At 51.1% G+C, this 21,119-nt stretch overlaps 1 protein-coding gene across 1 annotated transcript in view; it reads left to right on the forward strand.

Annotated features, from left to right (window-relative positions):
* Window positions 1-21,119, forward strand: part of LOC144783757 (D-serine dehydratase-like) — a 667,234-nt gene that overhangs the window by 610,518 nt on the left and 35,597 nt on the right. The window contains exon 6 of the mRNA XM_078662446.1: window positions 7,700-7,889. Within this exon, the coding sequence (XP_078518572.1) occupies window positions 7,700-7,889 (190 nt within the window). The remainder of the gene's footprint in view (window positions 1-7,699; window positions 7,890-21,119) is intronic.

Genomic DNA, 21,119 nt, shown 5'->3' on the forward strand with positions numbered 1-21,119 from the left:
TAGGGCCGATGTCCAGTATCCCCTTGTCCACGACTGGCAGCATGATAGGCACTGGGCCCGGTCCTGGCGCGGACAGGCGCAGACGGGCTTGCATTAGGCGCGCCCGCTGCGCGAATCCACTGCGCGACCGGCCCAGCGTGGCTCAAATAGTCGCGCCTGGCGACTGGAACGCTCACCTCTATCTGCTTTTGCAGCACCCAGGGAGAAACTTCTTCCCCCCAACTGGCTTTCCTGACTCTTGGAACCACAATTATCCCCTGGTCGACTGATCTAAGTGATCTTGCTGGTATGTACCACTGGAAGAGCTGTGTCATACAATAAGGGCCTACTCATTTGAGTTCCTTAAATACTACACAGAGCGCTTTAAATATAATTCTTTTGCACACAGGTAGCCAGTGTAAATTCACCAGATCCTGGGCGACCGAGGCAAATTTCGGTGTACCCGTGATCAGGCGGGCCGCCGCATTCTGCAGGATTTGAAGTTTGTTAAGCAGCCCTTGTTGAGCATTAAGCAGCAAACTGTTGCAGTAATCCAGGCGTGACATAATCAGTCCAGTCACCACTGTCTTCCTGCACTCATCTGGGAGAAGAGGCAAGACTTTGTGTACTGTTTTCAGAGCGTAGTGGGTTGCCGAGGACACCGCATTTACTTGAGGTCTGAAGGTATTAAAATCGATATCAAATAAACTGTGGCCAAAATCAGTAGCTCGCCAGCAGTGTTGAACCGCAGAGCACCCAGCCCAGCACGCCTCTAAATAGTCGCGCCTGGCGACTGGAACGCTCACCTCGCCGGAAGAAGGATCCCGGAAGTGAGGCGAACTGAGGTCTTCCCTCCGCAACAATCGGCAGATCCGTGGCGGACCGGGGAAGCCTAAGATAGAGTAAGTATGCCAAATAGTATGCACCAATGCTTAAATATATTCCCTCCTCTTCCAAAAACCCAACTCGTTTTTAAAACCAGCAGCCAGTAAACATTGTGCAATTAAAAAGCAGACCCCCCTTGTTTAAAAAGCAATTCGTTTTTTAAAAAAACTAATAGCAGCAGTGCAATGTACAAATAGCAGGTAGCTTTATATTAAAATCGATATCAAATAAACTCTGGCCAAAATCAGTAGCTCGCCAGCAGTGTAGAACCGCAGAGCGCCCAGCACTCCTCTAAATAGTCGCGCCTGGCGACTGGAACGCTCACCTCGCTTGAAGAAGGATCCCGGAAGTGAGGCGAACTGAGGTCTTCCCTCCTTAACAATCGGCAGAGCCGTGGTGGACCGGGGAAGCCTCAGATAGAGTAAGTATGCCAAACAGTATGCACCAATGCTTAAATATATTCCCCCCTGTTCCAAAAACCCAACTCGTTTTTAAAACCAGCAGCCAGTAAACATTGTGCAATTAAAAAGCAGACACCCCTTGTTTAAAAAGCAATTCGTTTTTTTTTTAACTAATAGCAGCAGAGCAATGTACAAATAGCAGGTAGCTTTATATTAAAATTGATATCAAATAAACTGTGGCCAAAATCAGTAGCTCGCCAGCAGTGTAGAACCGCCCACTACTCGCCACTCTCCTACGCAATGAGCTCCCTAGGGTGCCCATTACTGGGATTAAGGATGTGCGGGGAGGGAGGTGTATTCTCAGCAGGCTATTATGGACGTATTTGCACAACACCTAAGAGGGGTGTATGCTGCCCACATGGCGGGCCCTGAAGTAGGGTGACCAGAATTTTAAAGCCAAAAACGGGGACATTTCACAAAAATAGAAGAAGGACTACAATTTTACTTCAAGCGATGAGAGCGCTCCTCAGCAGAGAATTACAGAACAGGCAGTAAGAACCTAATTAAAATGCAATGTTTCAACCCAGTAGCTTGCCTGTTAATTAAATTGCTTTCTTGAAACAACTGCTAACTATCCCTGCTTTGTAAAATATAGAAAACACCTCCCGCCGTTTTTAGTCTACCCTCTCTAAAAACAGGGACATGAGCTAAATTTCCTGAAATCTGCTGGGACATCTGGTTAAAAACCGGGACCATCCTGGCAAAACGGGGACACCTGGTCACCCTACCCTGAAGGGGTGGAAGCGGAGTATCTGTCAGCTCTTCCACTGGCCCGGCTAGGGGAGGATGACAGAAGTGGACTGGATGCTCTTATAGATAGGGCTAAGATTGTAGCAGCCATGAGAGCACTGAATCCTGTCAACGCCTGGGGAGCAGACGGATTTCCACTTGAACTGTATCAATCCAGGGAGAGGGAAATCGCCAATCAACTGTTAGCAGTTTACAACGAGGCTTGGGTCCGTCACAGGTTACCAGAGTCTATGAGAGCGGAACTTATTGTAATGTTGCCCAAACCTCATAAGGACACGAGGGAGGGGGACTCATATTGCCCACTCGCGATGCTGAACGTAGACGTGAAGATTCTTAGTGAAATAATTACGTCAAGGTTGTTGCCTTATTTGCCGACACTGGTATACAAGGACCAATGCAGCTTTATCCCCCTTCGTAAAACGTTGTATAGCTTTTGCCTACTCTTGTTGGTCTTGCATGGCCCTGAGCTGTCAGGTAATGATTACGCCCTGGTACTACTAGATGTAGAACAGGCCTTTGATTTGGTAGTGTGCAGTTACGTATGGCAAGTGCTGAGGACCATGGGGTGTTAGGGGATTCCTACCTCCGATAGGTGCAACTGCTGTGTGGGGGCCCGATGGCAAATGTGCGTATAGGCGGAATGGTGTCTGAAAGATTCTTGCTCTATAGGGTAACCAGGCATGGTTGCCTGCTATCAACATTGCTATTCACACAAGCGATGGAACCTCTGGCTTGTAGGTTGTGATTGGTGTTGCGCAGATGGGGAGTGAAGGTGGGAAAGAATGCACATGTGGTTTCCCTGCACGCCGATGACACTCGGGTGTATTTACGTCAACCGGTCCTAATATTGTTGGCTGCCATGTCTGAATTTTTAGAGGTGTCTGGACTCTATGGGAATTGTGCAACATCTAAATTGTTCCCACTGGGGGCCCTGGCGGCCACACTGTTGGGGAGCTCCCGGGTGGGTCTCCCATGGCAGGTCAATAACGTTCAGTACCTCAGCATTTGAGTGACGAGAGATCATGATTCAGTCCACCGGTTAAACATGGCAGGGTGTTGTTAGCTGGTCTAAAATCGTCAATGACCTTCTGGAATACTCTCCTGTTATCACTGATAGGCAAAATAGCCTTGGTCAAAAGGACTATGTTGCTACATGTCTATATATCTTTCTGGGCACTTTGTTCGATGTACCTGGGCCGGTCTTCAGGGACCTGGGTAGACTTACTGTGGAATTACTTTGTGGCACAAAAAGGAAACATGTTAGCCTAGCTCATCTCAAAAGGACCTGGGAGCAGGGAGGTTCCCTGTTTTGACCTTTATTATCTGGCTGCCCAATTACAACATGCAGTCCATTATCTGGATGAGGGGGACAACTGGGAGAAGAGGCTATTGGAGGAAATGCATGGGGAACTCTCCCTGCTAGAACATCTAATGTTGGGTTTGAGGGTTCCTGACGGTGTGCCATATGTGGGGGGAACAGGTCTGTTGAGTATTGGAGCAGGTATTACGAACAGTGTTGCAAAGAGCTCCTTTTGCACTGGATTTGTGCGAATGGACTTTAAATCCCTTCATGCAAATTGTCCAGATGATGTCTACCAAATGCTGGAGGGTGAGGCGATGTGAGACGCTGTGGGACTTATACCCCAGTATCAGGTTTTTGACATCGACGGATGCCATGGCTGCCTTTTTACTTGGGAACAGGGCAGTTTTTACAGTTTGCAAAAAAGCAGCCACAGTGAGGAGTATATGTCCCATGTTCCCGATAAGCCTCAAGAGTCTCAAACGTTGGTGGCATTACTTAGTCTGGCTGGGTGTGCAGCAGTTGCTATCGTAGGTCTACATGCCACTGTGGTAGGGTGCTCCGTTGCATGTGCTGGCGATCCAGGGTAAGTGACATAAGGCAGTTGGAGAACTGCTGACAGATTCGGAATGGGTGGCATATCATTAGGGGGTAAAGGGGATATCAACTAACGCCTGCTTTAAATTGATCCAGGTTAACTTTGTGCACCAGGTATACATGCCCCCTAAAATACTTCACAATATTTCCCCGGGGTGTTCTTCCACCTGTACCTGCTATTCCAATATGGACGCGGATTTCCTGCATATGGGATGGGAATGCCCTGTGGTGGAGACATACTAGCGGGAAGTGGTAGCTCGGCTGGTGATAGCCTCTGGTTGGACACTAACCCCGGGGCTCCGGCTTTACCTGCGGGAAATGGTTCCAATCCGCAAAAAGAAGCAGCTCAACAGACGGTTCTTTTTGTTGGGGCTAGTGCTTGCGAAACGTAGGATTGCCATCCAAAGAGCAGATGGGGAGGGGATACCCAGACTAGCGAGTATGGGTTCACAAGATATGGAGGACTAAGACGGGGGTAGGAAGGCCCAAGGGGCAAGCGCAATGCGAATGACATCATATAAGTATGCACCCACCCTAGGCCCAAGTTTTGGAAGGTGAAGTCAGGCAGCCATTCAGGCAGCGGTAAAACAAGGGAGGGGTGTGAGGAGACAGTTGGGGTTGGTTCAGTGGCATTATTATGATATGTCGTTACTACAGTTGGACCAATGTAATTGTGAATGTTTCAAATGCCAATAAAGATATGCAAAATATATATATATATATATATATATATATATTTCAACAAATAATACTTTAAAAAATTATATATTTTTTTTTGTAAAACGTGTTTTTATTCAAAGTTTTTCAGAAAGGGGAGAGGGGAAGGAAAAGAAAAAGGACAAGAAAAAGGAAATAAATAGGCGACAATTCCGCCACAAATCCCACACAGGGGAAGCTGTAATATGTATTGGAGAATAAAAGCAATGAGCAACTAAGGAGGTTGGAAGGCCCAACAGCTAGGGCCAGCAGCAAGTCTAGAGCCCACTCGAAAGTTCGCAGGGCATGCTCATAAGTAGTCCGTGGGCAGTAGAAGAGGGGTGCAGAGCGATTCAGAAGCCCTGGATCCCCAAGAGCTGATCATTGTCGCAACAATTAACACAAACCGGACCCCAACTGGTACCCTCCCCACCCTCCCCCAGTGGTGACGACGTAAACATTCACACATCTTACTAAACTGGATAGTCATGCATTCCGGTCATATTTGAAACAGGTGTAGGGCACGTAGCGTGGGCGGGCATACCGCAGACGGCAGCCCAGATGACAAGAAACGGACAAGAGGCCCCCAACGGAATAAAAAGTTTTTAAAATCGCCCAGGAAGATGTCCGCCATTCTCTCCATGCTCAATAGCTCCCATAGTCTCGCGTGCCACAATGATATAGCCGGGGCATGTGATTTCTTCCATGCCGCCGCCAACGTAAGCTTAGCTGCTCCTAAGCATAGCCATTGAATGCTCTTGTCCGCCTTAGTTTGATGTTCCAGCAGTGGATCTCGGAGACCGAGTAGTACATGGGCCACTGAATCCGAGATCGGATATCCCAATATCTCCTTGACGTGAGCGAGTATCTCCGTCCAGAAGGGGCGAATGATTGGGCAGTCCCACCAAATGTGGTGGAAGTCTCCCAGTAGGCCACAACCTCTCCAGCATCTATCCGAAGAAGTAGGGAATATACGGTGGAGCTTGACTGGATATAAATACCAGTCATACATAGTCTTCAAGTGGGCTTCCCTAAGGCGCACGGAGTGGTTGTGCGTGGCTATATCCCTCCAGAGGTACTTCCATTCTGTATCAGAGATGTCACGATCCAAGAGAACCTCCCACTGTTCCATGTACCGAGGGCGCGGGGCGACCATGGTGGCCAGAAGCAGGCCATACAGGAAGGAGATTGTCCCCCGCATCGCAGATGTGCGTAGCAGAAATGACTCGAAAGGGGAAGGAGGACGCGTAGCGGCCTCGCCGATTTCCCCCGATGTCGCCCAGTGGAGAAGCTGGGCATGGTGATAGCACTCAGTGACCGGAAGTCCATAGTCGCGCATGCAGTTGTGGAATGTGAGGGGAGCCCTCCCGTGAAACAAATGCGTAAGCGCCCTACATCCCCCCTCTCGCCATTGCCGAAAGGGTCCCTCCTGTAAGGCCGGTGGAAAGGCCGGATTAAAGTGAATGGGGGTGAAGGGAGACAGAAATGTGGTCCAACGGTCGTCGCCAGTGACCGTGTCCCACACCTTCAGAACCGTGCTAGTGGGAGTGCTAATGTAAGCATTCTTCGGGCGGTCCACTTTGGGCTTCCAGATCAGATCCCAGATTGACCTCCTCGCCACGGCCCTGTCCATATGCAGCCAGTGTTTCTCTGAGAGCTGCTGGGACATTCCACTATCACCCGCAACTGCGCAGCTTTACATTACATGAATCATGAATAATTAATTAATATATCAACAATTAAGAATATCTAAAAAATAAAAACATTTACAAATTAAAAATATAAAAAATATTTAAAACACTTCCCTACATCATACCTCAAAATTCCAACACCAAGAAATACAAATTACAATAATGCTTCAAAAAATTATACAAAAATATAATCATTACTACAAAGAAAATATTAAAAATGCATATTATAATCAATTAATAAATAAATAATTAAAGTGGTTTAGAAATATACTTGTCAGATGTGCATTCCTGGGATTTTAAAGTGCTGCTAAATTGGCATCAATTAAGCATGATTCCAGTCACCCGTTTTCTCTACCAGCTTTAACTCCCAGTGTTAAATTTGCATACCAGTCACCACTTCTCATGTAAACTTCCGGGCTTACCCCCACATGCCCCATTTCTCCCTCACAGCAGTCTCTCCCCTTCTCTCAAATCTCCCTGTTCTTCTGTCCCCCAAACATCAGTACACTTTGACCTCTACTAGCATTAGACAACTGAGAGTAGAAAGACATTGTCATACAGCTTTTGTTTCCTTATCGAGATGCATAAAGGTGAAAAGACTTGTTAGCAGGGTTGCCCAAAGCAAACTAACCTAAAATCTTGGCTAATGATAGCCCTAACAATTTTGACAGGCCATGTCTCAGCAGAACATTTGGAACATATGACTCTTTGCCAGCACCAGCAGCTATTAAAGTCAAGGCGCATCCCAAAGGGTATATTCTCACTGCGAAATGCCCATTTGTAAATGGGGCAATGTGTTAAATTTTATAGCCAATTTGGGTATGGCTGGTGTAGAAGAGTTCCATGGCAAAATAAAAGCTGCAAAACATAGACTCAAAAAACAGTCCTGTTTTAAATTCCTCAATCCTGATCATCTCACTTTCCACCTTTTACAAGTCTAGGTTAAGTTCTCATTCTAACTCACTGGAATATACCTGGTCCATGTGCTGTTTTGTGCTTTTATAATGGGCATCAACATTTTGTATAGATATTTATATATATATATGCATGGAAAATATTGTGGCAGTCAGTGTCTTTCTAAGCAATAGCCATACATGTTTTTCCAGCTCATGTCTTCAAAGCTTGCAGCTCCTGGTACCTACTTTGCATAGCTCACACTGGGGATCTCCTCTTTGGAAGGGTACAAGATTGACATAATTGGGTAGGGGTGCTGGTGAAAGAGCAGGAGGCTCCATGTTGGGCTTTCCGCCTTCTCCCTCTGAACAGAAGACATTTGAAGAAAATCATTTCTTTTATCTCAGTAGTTGTTCATATATTTTCACTCTCTCGTGCCTCCTTAGATGCACAGCAAATGCTGATTGGCAGCTGCAAGGAGGAGGACATTGCTGTACGGGTGCTGACCAGAGTGATTGGCCACTATCCGCATCGCAACCAGCTGCTGGTGGACTGCGGCTGGACAGGGCTCAGCCTTCACAGCCTGGGGAAGCTGCAGTCAGGTTACGCCATCATTGAGGGCCACCCTGACTTGAAGTAAGTATAAATGCTCTTGGTCTTTGGAGAGCCGCTGCTGAGAGTACAGGAAAATAAACCTTTCAAAATGCAAGCTTGTTTGTTGAGTTAGCTTGGTTTATTGTGGACTGTTCTATCCTATCCCTGCATCATTTCTTGTGACCACATTTTAGAGACAAAAATGGAGAGGGTAGAGAATTTTTACTTAGTCTCTTTTGTTGTGGTCCTCTACTTTTCCGTTTGAGCTGTGCTGTGTAGCTGTACTTTACATGTGCACTGCTAACTCTCATATCTGGAATCGCCTGCAGAGAATCCTTCAGGTACTCCCAATCCACCCAGGGCAGCTCTGGTGAGAGGAAGGTAGAGCCCAGAGCCCATTATGTTTAACCTATCTATGAGTTGTAGAGGAAGATACTGAGAGAAGGAAACGTCCATCTCAAGACATATTGTTTGATATTGTTGGACTTAGTGTGTAGTGCCATGCCATTAGATATGTTGGTGGTGTGAGACCTTCCATTGGCAGAGACGTGGTTATCAATATATTAAAGAAACACCACGAGCAAGAGAGCATAGAGATGTACAAAGCAGCACCACCAGTGCAGCCCAAGACTTGGCTTTGTGCCACATGTACACAGCAGTATTAAATATGGCATGCTTTCTGCTTCTGGAGCCTCTGGGTGCCCACACAGGAGCTCTTGCTCAGCCCAGCCTCACTGAGAGCGTCCCAGCCACCATCTTGCTCACACCCAAGACTCTATCCGTCTCTGCTGGTGGGGAAGAGTGGAGAGAGTAGAAGCCTATGGTAGAGAGGCACCTCTGCCATGTAAGCAGTGGGCAGCATGTTTGGTCCTCCTTACCATTGAATACCTCTTGGTGGGACATCTGTGGTTATACCCTCCCTAGTGGTAGAGTTTAACCTGGGTTGATGGGTGCTTTCTACCACTCCTGGCAGTTTTTGCCTAGAATCTTTCACCACCCCACCTAATCGACCATCCCATCCTTACAGCATCAGCAAGGATCGTCTGGGCTCTTGTTACAAACACTCCTCCTCATAGATGCCACAGAAGATGTACCAGCTAATAGGACAATGGGTATATACTATGTACTTCCTTATCCCCAAAAATAACAAAACATTGCATTTGATGCTTGTGCTATGAGCACTCAATTGGTCCAATAAGTCCAATCACTTTAAAATGATGACTCATTCCCCTGCTGCAGGTTGGGAGACTACATTGTGGCCCCCGATCTCAAGGGCACCGACTTCCACATCAACTTCCATTCAGCTCACTACCTGTACCTCAGGTTTGTGGCAAGTGAAGTTCATTACCAAGTCAACGTCCTAAACGTCAGGGACACTACAGCCCCCAGGTCTTTACAAAATGTCTAGAAGTTGTACTGGCACATCTTTGGCACAACAGTTATGTGTTCCTGCACATGAGCGACTGGCAAGTAAAGAGGAGCATTCATGTGGAATGCCTCGCCCACATGCAACAAACAATACTGCACCTCCACACGTGGGGGCTTGAAGTCAATGACCACGCAGCCCTCAAGACCACCGTCCTAGCACAGCACCACCTCATCAGAACCACCAAGAAAACTGCCATACAGGAATGCATCAATGCCAACACACACAACAGCAAAGAACTCTTCACCGTGATCAAAGAATTCGCCAAACCCTGCACGGACAACACAGACACCCCCCTCCCAAAATCTCAGCAACAACTTCCCCACCACAAGATCTTAGATATCTACAACAGCTTCACAATCCAGGAACCAACCACCCCAGCCACAACAACCGCACCCGAATGTTCCAGATCCCTGCCGACACTGCTCAACTGGACAACCCTCACTGGTGAAGACACCCTAAGGATAATGAAAACCACCCACTCTAGGTCCCCCACGGACCCCTGCACCCATGCATTTTCAACCAAGCAGGTGCCGTCATCACCCCTGAACTCTGCTGCACCATCACCTGCTCCATCTTATCCACCACCTTCCCTGAATACTGGAAACACGCAGAGATCAACCCCCTGCTGAAGAAACCCTCTGTCGACCAGACAGACCTCAAGAACTATAGACATATCTCTCTGCTCCCCTTCCCAGACAGTCATCGAGAAGGCCATCAATGCTCAACTCACTGAATTCATTGAAACCGCCTTTGACACTATCTCCCACCACACCCTCCGCACAAGACTCCACGACGTCAGCATCCATGGCAAAGAGCTAAAGTAGATTGACTCCTTTCTCACCAGCCGAACCCAGAGGTCGGACTCCCACCGTTCTCAAACCCTACAGAGATCAGCTGCGGAGTCCTTCAGGACTCTCCCTTCCCTGAGCCCTACCCTCTTCAACATCTACATAGCCCCTCTTGCAGCTATCGTCAAAAACCATGAACTCAACATTATCTTCTACGCCAAGGGCACACAGCTGATTCTCTCCCTCACCGATGAACCTACAGACAATAGGAGCAACTTCAATGATGGGATGAAGGCAGAAGCCACCTGAATGAAGGAAAGCTGACTCAAACTCAACTCTGACAAACCTGCAGTCCTCATTCTGGGCTCCACTCCCTTTTGGTGGCCAGCAGAACTCAGAACCACCACCCCTCCCCCCCCCACAAACACATCCACCTACCACGCACGCAAACTCAGTATCATCCTTGACAACCATACAGCTGTCAGTGGAAGTGAAAAAAAGTGTTTCATTCCCTTGTGTGACTCTACCTGCTCGCTATGCTAGAAAAAATGGTATTTGGTATGGAATTCTACTCCTGGTTCTGCCTAGTATACACAGACCTGGTAGCAAGGGTTAGGATCAATGGCATTTAATTTGATCAATTTAAACTAGATAGGAGTAAACAGAACAGATGCCTACTGTCACCCCTCTTATTCACCTTGGCAGTGGAACCCCATGCCTGCTGGATCAAAAGGGATGCTTAGCTACGGCACATATGATGGGACTCAGGTTAGGAGCAGAGAATCTTCCTTTATGCGTATGGCCTCCTGTTACACTTAGCCGACCCACAACACTTGATTCCCCGTGTATTGAACATCCTGACGATATTCAGGAGATATTCGGGCTTATGGATCACTTGGCACACATCGGTTCTAGTCCTGATTACCCAGTTCTGCCAAAGAACTGTGAGCTTCCCTTGAAGTGGTCAACAGAGGGCTTTATGTACCTGGGAATCTATGTCACTAAGGACCCAATAGTGTCCCATCAAGCCAGTCTGGGGCAAATTCTAGTTGAATAGAAAACGGACTTGTTACACTGGCAACAGTGTCCACTCTTGTTGCTGAGAAGAGCCTCATTGTTAAAAAATATTATCCCTGCCTAATTTTATTTACATGTTACACAACACACCGTATGAGGTGTTCGATGGGCTCTTTCAGGCTCACTGGACAAGGAGACCAAACAGCTTCTGTGGGATGGAGGGCGTCAGAGGGTAGTTCTTCAGTTACTCGTTAGGGGGCAGTACAACAGAGGTATTGCCCTGCCCAATCCGTAATCCTACTAATGGGTGGGCCAATTACTTGAATAAATTGGTGTATTCGATCCAACAAGAATGGCTCTCCTTTCTGACCAACGAGCTATGGGTCAGAGGGGATACATGGCATATCTCTACGCAGGCCAGAAAACACTGTCTCTTCCAGCCCCACGGCAACTGAAGTGGAGGAGAGAAACAAAAAAAGTGGGCTGTGCGAAGGAACTGATGCTAGAGATGCCCCATGAGAATCAGTGATACTGGTAGACCTGAGACACCTGGATGTTGTCAATGAGTGACATCTCAGGGGAGGGCGGTATGATTCCCTTTGCTAAGCGACAGGAAGGATACGACCTGACTGTCAATGAACAACTTAGATATTTACAGGTTAGGCATGCCCTTACAAAATACAAGGCATACTTGAGGGAAGTAGAGGAGGAAAACCCCACTGTAATTCAGGGTACTTGCGACCCCATTACTTGGTCATGCCATCTCGCAAATATATAAAACAGTTAGGAAGCATGACGTGGACCCTATCGCAGCATTGAGGGAATGGTGGAAGCAAGGCTTGGGACTCCTGGAGGATGCTAATTGGGGAGAGGTGTGCAAGCACCATCGGAAGTAGCTCTAAGGGCAGGGTTTCGACTAGTGCAACTTCAGATTGACCACTGGGCATATTACACTAGGTCAAGACTGCACCACATGGCAAAATAAGTGAGGCCACTAGCTTGAGTGGATGTGGCCGTGCAGAACACTAGTGCACATGTTATGAGAGTGCCCCTGAATTCTTCCCTTCTGCTCCAGGGTGCGTCAACAAATGAAAGTTGTCACTGTGGAAGACGTACCCTCACCCCTGTGCTAGCAATGTTGGGGATATGGGAAGGGCAAACCATACCTAAATAAACTCTCCTGTGGAGTAACATTGTCCTGGGTGTGGCCAGGAGACACATAATCCTCCTCTGGGGTGCCCCGAATTCACTGATTGTGGCAACATGGGTAAGGAATATGGACTGGTGCCTGCAATGTGAGGAGACAACCTATATACAGAGGAGGTGCCCAAGGAAATTCAACAAAGTATGGTATTTGTGGAGCTATTACAGAGACAACGCTATGAGAGCCTCTGAGGGGGAGATTGGCTTCAGCGATGGCCGCTGAGGCCTGGTTGCTCCTCGATTCAACATTTAGGTGAACTATATGGGCACTTATGTCAGGAAGTGGGGATGTCAGTAATGAGTTGTTTTAATGGTCGTGTCATTTCCTGTATTAGGAAGCAATTGGGGAAAATAATAAAAAAAAATGTTTTTAAAGAGTGATATAAAGAGATAACAAATGTAGATTGATGAAAGAAAGAGGCATGAAGTCAAAATGAGACTAGTCAGCTTTGATATTCGGAAACCATGACATTTGGCAGCACAGCTGGCAGAGTCTTTAGACAATTTTTTACATCCCTGTAAACATTTATTTTTACAAATTAAGCACTGGCATCGCCCCATTAAAACATTTGACATAAAACTTCTTCTAGGAGGGACAAACATGCAACAGGATAACAAAGGTTGTTGGTGAAAGATCACTATGATCTTAGCTGTTGTTGTGACCTACTTCAGTTATTGTGATAGCATCCACATTGAGCTTCCAGCCAAACAATCTAGCCATATTGCAGTGATTCCAAAATCACAAAGACCATCCTATTAGAGCCTTAAGTAAACTTACTTTAATGTCCCAGGCACATCACTTTCCCATGGCTGCCAATTAATTAACACATACAATTAAAATTCCTCAACCTAGTGCATCAACCCCTGCACTAGTGCAAACCCGACTACTTCACCAGGCTCATGTTGGCATATCCATTATATCAAGATCCTGGTCCTCCACGAGGGGGCGTGGCTTCAGCGCCGACCGCGATGGCTGCGTGAGCGAGTTGCTCCGCGCCATGCCCCTTCTTTTCTCCTGCTGACCGTCGCCCCGAGCTGCCTGGCGGCTGGAATCGTGGTCCGGGGGGCTGGTGACCTGTTGAGGAGCGTTTGACTCCGTCGGGACCCTGGCCGGTGGACACGGGCGGACCTGGTGCTCGGCGCGACCTGGCGAGCGAACAAAGCCAAGATGGCGGCGCCGGCTGCCTGAGAGCTCCGGGAGCGGAGCGGTGTGGGGCACCGGAGCGGCTGTGGGCTCCTGCGGGGCACTTGTGCGGCAGCGAGCAGAGCGGGGGCCCGTCGGAGCGGACCCCGCGCCGCGGAGGAGGCCGGCGGAGATTTACCGGCGTGTGCGGCGTGTGTGGCACCCCTCCCCCACCCGATCCTCGGACGGCAGAGGAGCGGAGCCTGCATTTGCGCTGTGCCGGCAGAGGCACTGCTGGACTGTGAGGCCGCCCACCCCCTGGCTGACCCGTCATAGGGGCCGACGGGACGCAGGGGTGAACAGTGAGCTGGTGGGGCACTGGGGGGGGCGGCCGCCCAAGGCGCCTCGACATCCTGGGGCCCGGCAGACTAGGAGGTGGCTGTCGGCCCGACCGGTGGCAGGGGTCCCGCACGCTGGACAGCGAGGACGCGCCGGGCTGGCGGCGTGGTGCTGAGCCCCACAGCGCATGGTGTCTCGCGGGGGCCAGTGTTGCCCAGGGCCTCGCCTGATTCACTGGCCGCCCCTTCAGGGGACTTTGCCCCCCCTAGCCCTGGTGGGCCTTGCGGGTGATTTCTGAGTGACTGTGGGGCGCCGAGGAGCGCACTTCCGGACTGGATCTGGTCGGAGGATTGTGCGTGGGGTGCAGTTGACGCCGCGAGCTCCCGCTTGTCCTGAGGATTGGTGAGCCGCACTGGTTGGGGTGCTCCGCTGGGCGTTTCTGGTGGGCCTCGCCTTTGTCCGAAGGGGCTGCTCGAGTGGCTGCATATCTGCATACAAGATGGCCGCGCAGGGAAATGGCGACGCCGAGCCATCTGGACAGGGAAGCCGGAGGCCGGAGGACGTGACTGGCGGCTTCCCGACGGAGTCCTCACCGCAAGAACAGAGGCTCAACCTCCGCCTTGATGCAATCTTAGCCGCGATAACCGCTACGAAGGAGGAGCTGCACCAGGATATTGCGCAGGTGGCGTCCGGGCTCGGCCTGCTGAGGGCGGACCACGCCAAGCTCTCGGACCGGGTGAAATCCAATGAACAACTGCTCCAGGAGCTGAAACCAGCGGTGGTCACGGCGGAGCATAAACTTGATGACGTTGTCCATCGACTGGCGACTTTGGAGCGTAGGGTGGAGGACGCGGAAGGTCGCAACCGCCGGAACAACGTGAGGGTGGTGGGGCTTCCGGAGAAAATTGAGAAGGATGATGCAGTGGCCTATTTGGAGGACTGGTTCCGCACAGTGGTGGCGCCTGAGGGCCTGTCCCCCTTCTTCTCCCTGGAAAGAGCGCATAGGGTGCCCGCGAAGCCTCCCCTGGAGGGCCGACCGCCCCGACCGGTGGTGGCCAGACTGCTGCACTACAAGGATCGGGATCTGCTGATCCAAAAGGCGAGAGATCGTGGGCCCTTCCAAGTGGACAACAGCAAGGTGACAATATTTCCGGACTATACGCAGGAGGTGCAGCGGAACAGGGCTTCTTTTCTGTCGGTGAAAAAGGAGCTGAGAGAGGAGGGGATTCAATACTCCTTGCTTTTTCCAGCCAAGCTGCGGATCATCGTTGACGGCAGGACTCAATTTTTCCAAACACCCGAAGCAGCTTGGTCCTGGCTGGAACTGTATCGAGCAGGGACGGATCGGGCGCACAGGCCAGCCAGAGATCGGGAACAACCGGTCAGGGTCAGGAAGTCGCAGCGCATCCGCTCTCGGAATCGACGTCAACGGGCCGAGCGAGAGGCGCAAATGCTGGCCGATAGATGGAGTGCGTTGGAGGCCACAGCGAGCATAACGGGATCGCAGCAGGAGGACGCCTCCAGGGGTTCGGCTTCGGAGAGTGAAGGTTTGAAGACTGGCGATGAGGACTCGGAGGTGGGGGGAGCACAGGGGCCGGAGGTTACTCCACAAACGTCTGATGGTATCTTTAATGGGTGAGGCTTGTGGCGGCTGGACTTTGGTATGGCCTGGACGCTCCTGACTTCTACTGGACTGCCAGGTATGGGGCTGCATTGGCAGCACGGGGCTATGGGCGCGGGGTGGTTGCTCTGTCGTCCTGGTTCGGGGCTCCATAGTCCCCATCAGACCCTTAAGGTCTTCTGTGGTGTCGACCACAGATTAGTGTGATGTGTGGGGTGTTTGAGGTTTGGAACGGGGCTGAAGCTGGGTTACTAGGCCCTGTCCTGGGGAGGGGGAGGGTGGGAGTTGCAGGGGATGTTTTGAGGGGGTTTTACAATTGCTGCGATGCGGGTCACATTTATTGGCATGCGCCACTGTTGGGATTGATGCTCTATGGGGACGTTACCTAATTTGAAATGTATCACATGGAATGTCCGGGGTATTCGTACTATGGTCAAGCGCCACAAGGTGCATGCCTACTTGGTGAGGCGGGGCGTTCAGATAGCAATGCTTCAAGAAACTCACTTGACACAGCAGGAATGTGGGGCATTGCAGAGGAGGTGGCGGGGTCAGGTGTTTGGCACGACTTACTCAGCATTTGCCAGGGGGGTGTTGATATGGGTCAGAGCAGGCACGCCATTCCAAGTCATGAGTCAGAAGATAGATCCGGAGGGTCGTTATGTAGTGGTGGAGGGACAGCTGTATGAAAGGGAAGTGGTGCTGTGTAACATCTATGCCCCCAACGCTGAGCAGGCCCACTTCTTTGAGAGCTTGTCGCGCTCACTGGCGTGCTACTTGGCAGGCCCTATCCTCCTGGCGGGGGATTTTAACTCCATTACGGATGTGCGGTTGGACAGGTCACACCCGCCTTTGGTGGACTCCCCAGTGCGCAGACTTGCGACCCATAGGCGGGACTGGCAGGAGAGGTGGGGCTTGGTGGATGTCTGGAGGGCGCAGCACCCCGACACTCGGGATTACTCCTATTTCTCGGCGCTGCATGATCTGCATGTTCGTTTGGATTCGGTGCTGTGTTGTGAGTCTCTGGCGAAGGTGGTGCGGCACACTGAGTACTTGTCTAGAACCATCTCGGACCATAACCCGCTGCTGATTTCGGTGCAATGGCAGTTGGCGAGATCGGCGGTCCACACGTGGCGACTCCGCCCGGAGACGCTGGAGGACCCAGCGTTCTGCGACACGGTCCGACAAAGCATTGACGACTATTTCGCGATCAATGCTGGGTTGACGGCGACCAGAGCGAATGAATGGGACGCGATGAAAGTGGTGGTGAGGGGGATTTGCATGGGCCGGTTTCTGACTGTGAGAGGAACCGTGCTGTCTGACCTCGCGAAAGCGGAGACAGTGCTGAGAGGGGTGGAACAGCAGCGTCCAGAGAAGCCGGAGCTGCAGGACAGCCTGTTGAGTGCAAAGGAAGCGGTGGCGACTGAGACGGAGAGACTGCGGTGCTATGACTATAAGTTTTATGCGGTGAAAGTGCATGAGGAACGTGATAAAGTGGGCACGCTCCTTGCGAAGCTGGCTGATCCGAACCCTAGGGGTTGTCCGGTGCTGAGTGTACGAAAGGAGGATGGGATGGTGGTTTGCTCGCAGTCCGCGGTCCTGGAGCGCTTTCAATCCTACTACACAGGCCTATATACCAGCCACCTCGAAGCGGAAGCCACGGACATTAGCGATTATTTAGATCAGATTCCTTTGCCGGTATTGGATGAGGAGGAGGCCCGGGATATGGGGGGTCCTGTCACCCTGGCCGAAATTAGAGGGGCGATTAGCCATATGGCGCGGAATAGAACCCCTGGGGTGGATGGGCTGCCGATTGAGTTCTACGCCAAATTTATGGAAGTGCTGGCGCCCAGACTGCAGGCTGTGTATGCGGAGGCGAAACAACTGGGGCGATTGCCTGACTCCATGACGGAGGCGCTGGTTGTGGCCCTGCTGAAACCGGGCAGGGATGCTTTAGATGTCGCTTCTTTTCGTCCGTTGTCTATGTTGACTGTGGATTATAAGATTTTGAGCCGAATTCTGGCCACCCGGCTCCTGCCACTGATGACCTCTTTGGTGCATGGAGATCAGGCGGGATTCATCCCCTCCAGGAGTACCTCGATGAATATCCGTCTGCTGATTGGGGTCGTTGATAGTGCTGCCTTGGCGGATCCGGGCCCGGTGGTGCTGGCGGTTGATATTGAAAAGGCGTTTGATAGTTTGGAATGGGATTTTTTAGATGGTGTGCTGTTGAAGTTCGGGGTTGGGGAGGGGTTCCGAGGCTGGACAAGAGTGCTCTATTCATCGGCTAAGGCGCGGGTGCGGCTAGGGACACTGGTCTCCTCGGTTTATCCGGTCTGTAGGGGCACGAGGCAGGGCTGCTCGCTATCCCCTCTGCTCTTTGCTCTAGCGATGGAACCCTTAGCGGCACAGGCAAGAATGGGAGTTGTTTTCGACGGGATTGCGCAGGGACTTGACTCGCATTATATATCGTTGTACGCTGACGACTTGTTACTGTACCTGGCGGACGCTGGAAGGGCTCTGGAAGGCGCGGTGGATATGCTGGGCAGGTTTGGGAGGCTTTCAGGCCTCAGGGTGAACTGGACTAAGACTTGTGTGTTTCCGTTGCGGAAGGCCACGCTCTGCCCACAGCTCACGAGGCCGGTGGTGTGGGAACCATCTTGTTTTCTGTACTTAGGGGTGCGCATCTACCATGACACGGCGGACCTCCTTGAGGGGAATGTGGGGCGCTGCATTAGGGCGTTGAGAGGCAGTATGGACTTCTGGGCCTCCCTCCCGCTGTCTGTACTGGGCCGAGTGGCACTGTTGAAAATGGTGGCACTCCCGAGACTTCTCTATTATTTTAGAACGTTGCCGGTGTGGATCCCGCAGGGTATCTTTCGGGAGCTGAGGACGTTGGTGACTGGTTTTCTCTGGGGCCACGGTCGCAGACGGGTGGCACTGACCACCCTGCTGAGGCCCAAGTGTGAGGGAGGGATGGCCGTCCCCGACTACGAGTTATACTATCTGGCAGCGCAGCTCCAGGTCCTGACGCAGAACGTGGCCAGAGAATTCAGGGGGCCCGAGGATGGCCGGGGGGTCGGCGTTCAGAGGCATGTCTTGTCGTCTATCGTGATGCAATAGAGACTGGCCAGTAGGGAAGTCACGATGGAGGAATGGACACTCAGATTGTGTTGGAACAGATATATGAAGAGGGCTGGGAAGCGCCGGCCGTACGCCCCGGAGATTCCGTTGGGAATGCTCACTGCCTTACCGTCATTTTCTTGACAGCCTCTGAGGCGGAAAGCCGGAGGTTTAGCTCTTAGTACTTTGCTTTTAAAAATTGTCACCACTTGTTTTAAATCACTCTGTAAACTATCTCCTCACCTGTGTTAGAAGCGCTGCCTCTTCGCGCTCACACAGACCACCGCCCTTCAGGCAAGCACAACAGCGCCAGCGCGCCAAAAGGCGGAGCCACGCCCACTGCGAGGCCACGCCCACCGACGACTAATCAAACGCTTGGAAAGCGCAACGACTGCCATTTCTTGACAGCCTCTGAGGCGGAAAGCCGGAGGTTTAGCTCTTAGTACTTTGCTTTTAAAAATTGTCACCACTTGTTTTAAATCACTCTGTAAACTATCTCCTCACCTGTGTTAGAAGCGCTGCCTCTTCGCGCTCACACAGACCACCGCCCTTCAGGCAAGCACAACAGCGCCAGCGCGCCAAAAGGCGGAGCCACGCCCACTGCGAGGCCACGCCCACCGACGACTAATCAAACGCTTGGAAAGCGCAACGACTGCCATTTCTTGACAGCCTCTGAGGCGGAAAGCCGGAGGTTTAGCTCTTAGTACTTTGCTTTTAAAAATTGTCACCACTTGTTTTAAATCACTCTGTAAACTATCTCCTCACCTGTGTTAGAAGCGCTGCCTCTTCGCGCTCACACAGACCACCGCCCTTCAGGCAAGCACAACAGCGCCAGCGCGCCAAAAGGCGGAGCCACGCCCACTGCGAGGCCACGCCCACCGACGACTAATCAAACGCTTGGAAAGCGCAACGACTGCCATTTCTTGACAGCCTCTGAGGCGGAAAGCCGGAGGTTTAGCTCTTAGTACTTTGCTTTTAAAAATTGTCACCACTTGTTTTAAATCACTCTGTAAACTATCTCCTCACCTGTGTTAGAAGAGCTGCCTCTTCGCGCTCACACAGACCACCGCCCTTCAGGCAAGCACAACAGCGCCAGCGCGCCAAAAGGCGGAGCCACGCCCACTGCGAGGCCACGCCCACCGACGACTAATCAAACGCTTGGAAAGCGCAACGACTGCCATTTCTTGACAGCCTCTGAGGCGGAAAGCCGGAGGTTTAGCTCTTAGTACTTTGCTTTTAAAAATTGTCACCACTTGTTTTAAATCACTCTGTAAACTATCTCCTCACCTGTGTTAGAAGCGCTGCCTCTTCGCGCTCACACAGACCACCGCCCTTCAGGCAAGCACAACAGCGCCAGCGCGCCAAAAGGCGGAGCCACGCCCACTGCGAGGCCACGCCCACCGACGACTAATCAAACGCTTGGAAAGCGCAACGACTGCCATTTCTTGACAGCCTCTGAGGCGGAAAGCCGGAGGTTTAGCTCTTAGTACTTTGCTTTTAAAAATTGTCACCACTTGTTTTAAATCACTCTGTAAACTATCTCCTCACCTGTGTTAGAAGCGCTGCCTCTTCGCGCTCACACAGACCACCGCCCTTCAGGCAAGCACAACAGCGCCAGCGCGCCAAAAGGCGGAGCCACGCCCACTGCGAGGCCACGCCCACCGACGACTAATCAAACGCTTGGAAAGCGCAACGACTGCCATTTCTTGACAGCCTCTGAGGCGGAAAGCCGGAGGTTTAGCTCTTAGTACTTTGCTTTTAAAAATTGTCACCACTTGTTTTAAATCACTCTGTAAACTATCTCCTCACCTGTGTTAGAAGCGCTGCCTCTTCGCGCTCACACAGACCACCGCCCTTCAGGCAAGCACAACAGCGCCAGCGCGCCAAAAGGCGGAGCCACGCCCACTGCGAGGCCACGCCCACCGACGACTAATAAAACGCTTGGAAAGCGCAACGACTGCCATTTCTTGACAGCCTCTGAGGCGGAAAGCCGGAGGTTTAGCTCTTAGTACTTTGCTTTTAAAAATTGTCACCACTTGTTTTAAATCACTCTGTAAACTATCTCCTTACCTGTGTTAGAAGCGCTGCCTCTTCGCGCTCACACAGACCACCGCCCTTCAGGCAAGCACAACAGCGCCAGCGCGCCAAAAGGCGGAGCCACGCCCACTGCGAGGCCACGCCCACCGACGACTAATCAAACGCTTGGAAAGCGCAACGACTGCCATTTCTTGACAGCCTCTGAGGCGGAAAGCCGGAGGTTTAGCTCTTAGTACTTTGCTTTTAAAAATTGTCACCACTTGTTTTAAATCACTCTGTAAACTATCTCCTCACCTGTGTTAGAAGCGCTGCCTCTTCGCGCTCACACAGACCACCGCCCTTCAGGCAAGCACAACAGCGCCAGCGCGCCAAAAGGCGGAGCCACGCCCACTGCGAGGCCACGCCCACCGACGACTAATCAAACGCTTGGAAAGCGCAACGACTGCCATTTCTTGACAGCCTCTGAGGCGGAAAGCCGGAGGTTTAGCTCTTAGTACTTTGCTTTTAAAAATTGTCACCACTTGTTTTAAATCACTCTGTAAACTATCTCCTCACCTGTGTTAGAAGCGCTGCCTCTTCGCGCTCACACAGACCA

This window comes from Lissotriton helveticus, chromosome 10, assembly GCF_964261635.1.
Source record: "Lissotriton helveticus chromosome 10, aLisHel1.1, whole genome shotgun sequence".
NCBI lineage: Eukaryota > Metazoa > Chordata > Amphibia > Caudata > Salamandridae > Lissotriton > Lissotriton helveticus.